The sequence below is a fragment of the Ruditapes philippinarum genome, unplaced genomic scaffold (genome assembly GCF_026571515.1).
Source record: "Ruditapes philippinarum isolate M1 unplaced genomic scaffold, ASM2657151v2 ctg1147_1_1_1_1, whole genome shotgun sequence".
NCBI lineage: Eukaryota > Metazoa > Mollusca > Bivalvia > Venerida > Veneridae > Ruditapes > Ruditapes philippinarum.
Window position 1 is genome coordinate 129034 of NW_026855252.1, and position 10262 is coordinate 139295.

The 10262-nt window shown below is 32.3% G+C and overlaps 1 protein-coding gene across 1 annotated transcript; it reads left to right on the plus strand.

Moving 5' to 3' along the window:
- Window positions 1–1389: 1389 nt before the first annotated feature.
- Window positions 1390–2413, plus strand: LOC132742644 (uncharacterized). The gene is made up of 2 exons (XM_060731111.1): window positions 1390–1493; window positions 1961–2413. Exons 1-2 carry the CDS (start codon window positions 1420–1422, stop codon window positions 2334–2336), a joined length of 450 nt encoding a protein of 149 aa, XP_060587094.1. The 5' UTR covers window positions 1390–1419; the 3' UTR covers window positions 2337–2413.
- Window positions 2414–10262: the final 7849 nt, after the last annotated feature.

A 10262-nucleotide genomic window follows, 5' to 3' on the forward strand; every position in this document is an offset into this window, starting at 1 on the left:
TAAGTTAGTACACATTAACCAAAGTTAAACTAAGTAGAAATTTGAAAAATGCTGCCATGTGATTGGACAAAAAATAATGTTGATCATTAAGAATTGTAATACCGTATAACAGCGCTGTCGAATAAACACGGTCGATTTCTTTGATTAGGTGATTATATATAGGATGAACAGGACCCGTTAATGTTGCAAAAAGGCACACCTTGGACTGCATAAACAAAATCAACTCAAACCCGTACGATAGTGATTTATTGTTTCGATACAACTGAAAGATCTTGATTTTGGCGTCCACTTGACTAAGATTCTAAACTGGACTCGTGTGCAAAAGATACCGGAATATACGTTCCGAAAAGAGGAAATCGCTATATTTTGGTTTGGGCAAAAAAAGCTGCCAAGTCACAATAGCAACCATCACCAACGCCTCCGTCGTCTTTATTGTCGCCTTACAGTGCCCCCTCCCGCCACTCCTCGTTATCATCAAAATCATTTACATCGATTTTGTTGAAATGTCACAACTATAAGTTTAAGCTTGATTGGAAATGGTTGAAATTAATCCTTTTAATGCAACCTAAAGCCAAAGTTGCGCCAAATACAGAAATGTTTTGTTTTCTGAGCTATGCCGCCTAAGCGTGGTCATCCTGCATAAACGAAATTGACCATTTTTATGCGGCAATGCAGCGTTACAAAATACTTCAATATCGTTATAAGTAGATATACATTTAACATATAATTATATTTATTGTTGCTTTTGTATTTCGTTCTTTGCTTTTTGTATTTTGCTTTTTGTAATATAACATGCAAAGATGTCTAGTTCTAAACAAGATAATAAAAATATCAAAGAACAACGTTTAAACTTCTTTAATCATATAAAATCTTGATTTACAATTAAATAACCTTTTACGCAAAGACAATATGTCGAGCGATATAAATTACTAAAAAAACCTTCCATAAACATCTTTTTTTATTGTCAAAGTAGCACACACATAAATGTGCAAGATGTCATTAAAACAGTATTGTACATTTAATGAACACACCTGCCTGTTATAAGCACACTGATTCGTTAATTTTTTGTTTACAATACAGCCCATTTTTTACGTAAGTCAATCTCATAAAAATGTTAATTGCTTTATGAAAATGTGATGTTTTTTCCACACGAGTAAAGCTCGTAGTAAAGTTTTGATGAATGTTTTTGTTTATCTAGTCTATTTATTAAGTAATTGCGGTTGACCTTTGTTCCAAAATTTATTGATGAATAAACTCAAATTAATCATCCCGGAGTAAACGTATTTACGTAATGTTACGCATATGACGTATTTCCTCGCCCGTTTCCGTGAGGTTGAAACGTATATAAACCTTCGACGGACTACGGCAATTTAATTCAGACAACTTACAGCTCAACTCATATTAATAAAACAATTAAAAATGATGATGAGAAAGGTATTTCTGTTTGCCATTTTCCTCGTTGTTCTTCGTTTTTCTGCTGCAGACAGAAAACGGTATGTTTTTGTTTTACTTTCCGTTTATTCTAATGAACACAATTAATATGCATCCATTTTTAACTTCAAAATTATCCTTTCCCTTGTCAAGATTCAGAAGAATATTAATATAGAATAAATTTCGACCATGTGTCAATAGTTAGGTTACCAAAGATTTTCCATATATTTCGACATTAAACTCTTTCGTTTACAAAAGTTGAATTTTAATAATTGTGAGAACGCAATCAACAAATCATATTTGTAGCTAAAAGTCAATGTGGATGAAATCCGATTTTTCTTATTAACAAAACAATTAAAATGAAAAAAATAAAAACAGCAACATTACATGGACGAATTTGTTCATATAGCCGCTCACACACAACAACATCAACAACAATAGTACATGTTACTTGCAAAATCGCATATAATTATTTTTAGTTTCTCAAAATGCAACGTTAGTTTAACAATAATCGTTACTTCACTTTCAGATGTTTCTGCAAAGCTGTAGCAGCCGACAATCACAATAATGTCTTGCACGATTTTGGAACCATCGCCGAACATCATAACTGGCTAACTGTTGGATGCAGACGACTTCATGGCTGTTCCAGTAAATGTGATCAGAAGGTCAAAGAATGGGTATGCGCCCATCAAGCTGAGTGCAAAGCCAAAGCTAACGGAAAACATGTGGTGCCTTACTACACAGCCAGTGTATGTGGTAAAGGTGCGGGAAATAATTCCAGACCTTGTGAATGTAATGACGGGGGATTTGACAAAGTAAGAAGATGTCAATTGCAATGTATCGGCAACCTGTTTAGTCAAGGACATACTGCATTTTTAAATTGTTTGAATCAATGTATTGCATAACTAAAAAAATTTCTTTGTTAATTGATGTTATGACTGAGTGTTACTTATTTCTTGATGAGTAAATGAATTCTATTTAATAAACATACATATACTTTTGTTACAAATGTAGTTTGTTTTGTTATGTTTTTTTTCCCGTAATTTACTCTTAATGTGTCATCCGATGATTAGTATCGACCTTATATTATCTATTATGTTTTCTCCTGTTACAAAATGCAAAAAAAGGAAACAAATATCTCTAGGCAGTATTATTCACAACAAAATCACATGAAAATTGCCCACGCGGTTTGACAGAATCTATACATAAGGGATAATGAAAAAGTGCATCATCCCTCACGCCCCCTAGCACCGGCTTTAAAGTGCTGGAATCAATGATCCCGAAGGACCAAAAAATTATAACAACACTAAATGACCACATTTAATGTTTAAATAACAGAAAACTAGAAATAAGTCGTCAGGCCACGGATGCCCCCGCATGCAGCCAAAATTTCAGATGTTACAATATTTAGTTCCAAATTTGTTTGCACAAACTATTTTTTAACTTTAAAACCAAAGCCCTTAAAACCATTCAATGTAAACACAAACCATTTTTATAAAAAAAAGTTCAAGGTACTGAAACTATTAAGCGTTAACATTTTGTAAATTGCATATTTGTAGCCAAAATAATGACTACATACATTTTAACAAAAGTATGAGTGCTGAAACTAAAAATTCAAACTTTTTCCAACATTCAAGAGAGATAACTTTGTCCAAAATCATTGAACCACGACCAAATTCGTACTTGATCTGCTTATTCCTAAGACGTATGTATATGTCAAATTTGAGTTGAAAGTGTACAACCCTTGGGGAGATAATGAACGGAACCTAAAATTTTCTGATTTTTTCAAAGTTCAAGAGGGATACCTCTGTCAGCTATCATCAAACAATGACCAAATTCGAACTTGACCAGTGTATTCTTATGTTGTAACCATGTTACAAAATTTGAGTTGAATATATACAACTGTGGGGGAGATAACGGAAACTGAGAATTTCCTTTTTTTTTCAAAGTGAAAGGGGCATAACTCTGCCAAAAATCTTTGAACCATGAATAAATTCAAACTTGCCGTGCACATTCCTTTGACGTATCCATGTGTGAAATATGAGTTGAATGTGTAATACCGTTGGTGCGAAAATGAACGGAAACTGAAAATTTCAAATTATTTTCAAAGTGAAAGGGGCATAACTCTGCCAAAAATCATCGAACCATGAATAAATTCGAACTTGACCTGCGCATCCCTTTGAGGTATCCATATGTCAAATTTGAGTTGAATGTGTAATACCGTTGGGGAGATAATAAACGGAAACGGAAAATTTCATATTATTTTAAATGTGAACGGGGCATAACTCTGCCAAAAATCATTGAACCATAAATAAATTCAAACTTGGCCTGCACATTCCTTTGACGTATCCATATGTGAATTTGTGTTGAATTTGTAATACGGTTGGGGGGATAATAAACGGATATATCCATGTCAAATTTGAGTCGAATGTGTGCAACAGTTACTAAGATAATGAACGGAAACTGATGGTGACGGAATGACAGAATGACGGAAGGCGGAATGGCGGAACAGGGTAACACAATATGCCCCTGCCATTATATGGCGGGGGCGTAAACATACATCGCATTTAGTAAAATACTTTGAGGCAAGTTTTCAAATAAAGGACACACCAAGTTAAATCGTTTGGTAGTTTGCTAACATCCCACTCTTCCCCAGAGCAGGTGATCCTAGCCGGAGTTCTCCATAAGAATAAAGGCCAATCCTTGCTACAGTCTGAAGTCGAAGACTTAAGTTAAACATATGACACGTTAATCGATAATTGTCGTAGGGAATGTCAGATTTCACTACTATATTATTGGGCAACACAAAATAGTTCGTGAAATCTCGCAGAAAAAACTGGCGACAGTTTTACTTGCTCCAATTACATCGTAAAAATTACCAATTTCTAAAACATATCGATCATTATAAGTTAACTAAATATGTAGTTTTGACCTTCACACAAGAACAGCTAAGAGTGTAAAATATCTGTATCTCTGCCTGTCAGTCTACAGTACTAATAAAATTGACACTATGTTCTATATTCCCCTCACATATTGAAAAGCAAATTTATATGAAATGATAAGCTAAAAATTATAACAAAGGTTTTCTTTTTAATTCTTAACATCTTTTATATTTTCATATTCAGCATGTGCATATGTACTGTGTTATAAAACCAACAACTATTGAACCACATTTTAAAGGAATGTAACAATTATAACAACAATTATAGAAATGCCAACAATGCCTAAATGTGCAAATAAATACAGGTGCAACAAAGTCTAACAATTAAGAACAGGTTATCACTGATATACCATGGGTATCGGAATTATAAATGTCTACTGATACAGTAACTAATGATTGCCTCCCATAAGGTATAAAATAGGTTAGATAAAACGAGTAGTAAGTGAACGTTTCGTATTCTTACCCTAGCCTTTGGTAATGACACTGAATTGTGACTGGCAATTTAATCATTTACTTACTGGAAAAGCCACTTATTATTTTTGCTTCCACCATGTAGTTAGGCTAGTCTGAACAGCAGTGTGGTCAGGCTCTGTTCCGATAACTCAATTTTTGTATTTTTGATACTGAAATCCTTTAAACTTTGAATGAACTTTTGTGAAAATCCGTTGCAAAAACTCAGCCGGTTAACTAGTATTTAAAAAAAAACTGGCTGATCAATACAATCCCAGTGAAAAACCCTATAAACGACCTTGACCAAACAGTGAATAAAAGGTCACATGGAAAAAAAGATTCTAATCCAACAAAATGACCAATTTTTCTTTTACCCTTACCTCCTATAACCTTAGCCTTAGGGTATACAAGCAAGTTTTGTAAGCATCATAACAAATATCATCATCAAAACATATAAATCCATAAATCAACAATAGAATTATCTGAACAATAAATACAACAAACAATAATTTCCAGAACTTACTTAAATGATCAATAAAGACTAAGCATTTCTAATGAAATTAATAAAATTGTTTGCATATCTATCTATAAAAGGAATAAAGTGTAGTTTAAAGCTGTATGCCTCTAGATGAGCCAAAATATTTCAAGAAAATCAAACTTGAGAAAAAATGTACGAAGTTAAATAAAATTCAAGAAAAGTAAAGAGAGTCAAGATTCAAGTAATAATTTACATATCATGTGCAATTCAGGACTGATTTTGCAATATTTATAACCATATTTCTAGTGCATGTCAAACACAGTAAAGGCCACTTTTTCATCTTTTGACTTACATAGATTGTAAATGCCATGCAGTGTGTAAATTACTTACTTTGTTCTCTCCACAATTTTTTTCCATTAAAATACATTTTTAAAATTTTCATGATACATAGCATGAATCTTGAGACATGCTGCTTTAAACATGGACAAAGAATACTGACTGGAAATATTCAGGTGAATTTAGCATTTATCAACTTAAACAGCATAAAATAACAATATTACAATATTATATTGGATCTTACCAAAATTATTGGTAAAACAGACAACAACAGATGTCTGAATTTGAGAAAGTCAGAACTTTAATAACAAGTTTTGTGTTTTGTTATTAAAAGACCAGGTTATTACACATTTAAGTAGATCAGCCCTGGCCATCTCCATGTTGTTTATAAAAATTAACATCATTTGCTTTGATATGATATAACAGGAACAATATGAATTTCTTTAAAAATATTTTGTCATGATTATTTTTGAAAGATTATGACAATGGAAATCTGAATTTACAACAACAAAAAAATCTATGTGTGTACATTTATCTATTACAATCTAATTCAATAAAATAAGCGTCAATATTTTTATATAAATCTTAACATCAACCTTTGTAAATCAAGCCCACGAGAATAAACTTTAACATAACAGAGTTGTATAAACATTAAACTAACAAAAATTACACACTTTTGACATTTATTCTACAATAAAAGGTACTAAAACAACCTTAAAGGTTTATTTATAAAATATAGAAAATAATAATAAACTCCCAACATCAAAAACAAAAATAATGACATCCAAATAAACATGCTGATTAATCAACTAAATAAAAATATTTCCTGTATAATCCATGACTAACTCTTAAATTGTCCATGCTTATCATAAAGTTATTTCACTCAATTATTTAGTTGTCCATGGCTATCACAAGGTTATTACCCTCAATTATCAAATAGTCCATAAGGTTATTTCACTTACTTATCAAAAAGTCCATGGCTATGAAAATGTTGTTTCCCTCAGTAATTAAATAGTCCATAGCTATCATAAGGTTGTTTCCCTCAATTATTAAATAGTTCATGACTATCATAAGGTAGATTCCCTCAGATATCAAATGGTCCTTGGCCATCATAAGGTTGTTTCCCTCAATTATTAAATTGTCTATGACTATCATAAGGTTTTTTTTTCAATCATAAAATTGCCCATGGCTATCATAAGGTTTTTTCCTTCAATCATTAAAACTGACTATGGGCAGTTATATCCCTTAATTACTAAAACTGTCCAATAATAAAATATGGTTTATTCCCTCAATTCCTGAAAAAGGTCATGGTAAACATATGGTCGTTTCCTTCAATTTTCTAAAATTGTGCATGATAAAAATATAGTTATTTCCCTCAATAATTGAAATTGACAATGTATTTTCCATAACTAAAATTGACCTTGGTTAACATATGGTTATTTCCTTAAGTGAATTGCAATGAACATGCTTGAGGTATATTTTTTCTCACTTAAAAACTAAAACTGACAAAATTACATAAGTTACAAACATTGACCAAAGTTAATGTATGGTCATTTTAGTAAATTTTCAAAATCGGACATGGCTAACGTGAGGTTATTTCACTCATTAATAAAATTTACCATAGTTTAGATAAAGTTAGTTTCAAGAACAGATACAAATGAAAACTGGTGAAAAGACTGCTGTTTACCTCATAAAAACTAACCAATAAATTCAAATTGACATTAGTAATAATCAAATATCTAAAAATCATCAACAGTAATTTCACGCAATTTCTAAAATTTGTCAGTTAGTTAGTTTAGTAGATGAGGTTATTTCAAGAAAAGATACAAATGAAAACTGGTGCAAAGACTGTTGTTAATATCTCAGAAAGACTTGTGTAAAACCAACAAATTCAAATTGACATTAATAATGAACATAATATTAAACAACATCTACAGTAATAAAACATTATATGAACTATATTTTGAGACCATCTATCAACGCAGTTTATATTTTTTCAGTGATGTTCCTGGTCAGTCAAGCTCATCAAATAACTATTACACTAATGCTCATAGCAAAAAAACAACAACAACAAGAAAATGTACCTAGTAAACATACATGCCCAAAAATCAAAAACCTTGAATCAAAATCCCACCAATCAACAATCTTGTTTGTCCCAACGCATCCCTGATTTTATGATTGCTCCCCCCAATGAACAATCTTACCATTTAACTGAAAGCCAAAAAACTTTTAGCAAAGGTTCGTAATTAAAAATAAATTACATTTTATTATGTTTAATATTATATTCAACAAAACCAAAATCAATATGACAATATCATCTTGAGAATCTTTTCAATTCCAATTTGTAAGTTTTCCCAACAAGGTAAATCGAAATAATAAAACCACAAAAAAAAATGTCAATTTGTAGTATGGGTTTCCTTAACATAGTACACAGTTACAACAATCGTATCACTGTAATAAAGTTTGAAACACATATAGAAAATTCTGGATTCCTCTGCAAAGGCTCAAGATCCAACGACACGTGAGACATCAATTAAAATCCCAATTCTTTAAACGGGACAGAATGCTTTTCTCTAACATTTTTTCCAAATTGGCGAAAAATCTTTGCAATTTTTGTAGCCCCTATGGGAAGAACTTGCAATTTGTTTAACCCTGAAAAAACATTTGTTGTGCGCCTAGAGAGAAGGCCGTAAACTTTATCCTGTTGCAAAATTCGTGCATTTTGTAATTCAGTTTTACCACGATGACAAATTCCCGCCCATATCATCACACTGCCCCCGCCGTAACGATCGCGTTCAATAACGTTTTCCGGATCAAATCGCTCGCCCTTTCGCCTCCATACACGTAACCTTCCGTCAGCAAAGGAAAGATTAAATCTTGACTCGTCGGTAAAAAGAACATCATTCCACTGTGCACGGTTCCATCTTTGGTGAATTCTAGCCCAAGCGACGCGATCCTGTCGATGACGTCTTGTTAACGGTATCCCCACGTGAGGTCGACATCCATGGAGTCTGGCAGCGTGAAGTCTATTTCGCACTGTCCTGTCACAAATTCTAGAACCGGTAGAATTTCTGAGGTGATTAGCCAACCTACGACTAGACATAAATCGATTTCGCCGTGACGTCACAACAATATAACGGTCTTCTGCAAATGTTGTTTTTCGTGGTCTACCCGAACTTGGCATATCTTTTACATCCCCTGTTAGCTGATATCTAGTTTTGAGACGACTAATAGTCGATTCACTTACGTGAAATTGTCGTGCAACTTCCCGCGCGGTCATACCAGCATTTAGCATGCCAATAGCCATATGACGTCGAGGTAACGTCATTCCTGGAGCACGTCCCATTGAATAATTTTCAAAATTAAATGTGGTTAATTTGTTTATGGTATAAGATTGACAAGTCTATATTACGTTTGGATTTTATACATGCCAGATTTCGTGCTGCACGTGCTCTCCGTGGTTTACCAGTTACTACACGTTTTGACGTTTCATAACCACAGATGCTTAAAACTGTACAGGGAATCTATGGTATAGGTCAAGCTAGACATTATAACAGCATAAAACATGTATACATACATTGTCCCTAAATCTATATGTACCCCTACAGAACTTGCTAAACTTATTTCTTTCAGTATATGTTTCCCCTTACCCATCCTTAATCTTATAAATGCCTATCACCCAACCCATTTCTTATGAATGCCCAATTGGTATCCGCAGTCTTACTATTGCCTCCCCAAAAAATGTCAAAATTCAAGCATATACCAATATATTAAAATGTCTCATTAAATATATATTTATTACATAGCATAAACCATAAATAATTATCATCAATAATCAATGTGGAGAATATCTGTAAATGTCAATGTTGTAGGAAATTAAGATGTAGAGTTTTCACTCAATTTCAAGGCACTCAAATACTGAGGACCCCGCATTTAATAAAACCAACAAAATAAAAATAAATAAGAGGTCACTTTGTAGTCTCAGTAGTCCTATATTTAATAGTTACATTTAGTTATATTTAATAATAACAATTATGTAACAAACATAATAGACTCAACACTCCTGGATTCTTCTTTTAGAATAGGCTCAAAAAATCTTCTAAATTCATTTCACCAGCAGACATAAAGGCTCAACACTCTCCTGAATTCTTTCATCCAACGGACAGAATAAGCTTTAAAATCTTCTAAATTCTTTTTATAACCAACATACATTATAGGCTAAAAATCTTCCATATTCTTTTTAGCCAACAAACATAATAGGTTAGAAAATCTTCTTAATTCTTTTAACCAACAAATAAAATAGGCTAAAAAAATCTAAATTTTTTTTGACCTAGAGAAGAAGGCTAAAAACGTTTTAAATTCTTTTCACCAACCAACATAATAGGCTACAATGTCTTTTTAAATTCTTTTCACAAATACACATAATAGGATAAACACTTTTTCTAAATTCTTTTCACCAACAGATAAACACTCACTGTCTTCAAAAGAACACAAATTTATGTTTTTTCTATATTTTTGCTTTTTTCATATAGTATAGTCTGTCGTAAATTAAAAGATTTATATGTAGCTGCAATTAGTAAAATTGTCATCAATCAAGTGTATCTTGCATTTTCATAAACATGTATT

Excerpts from the sequence above, each read along its gene's own strand:
- LOC132742644 (XM_060731111.1), top strand. The coding sequence starts at position 1,420 with ATGATGATGAGAAAGGTATTTCTGTTTGCCATTTTCCTCGTTGTTCTT. Across the intron at positions 1,494-1,960 it reads TCTGCTGCAGACAGAAAACG|ATGTTTCTGCAAAGCTGTAG; the intron begins GTATGTTTTTGT and ends CTTCACTTTCAG.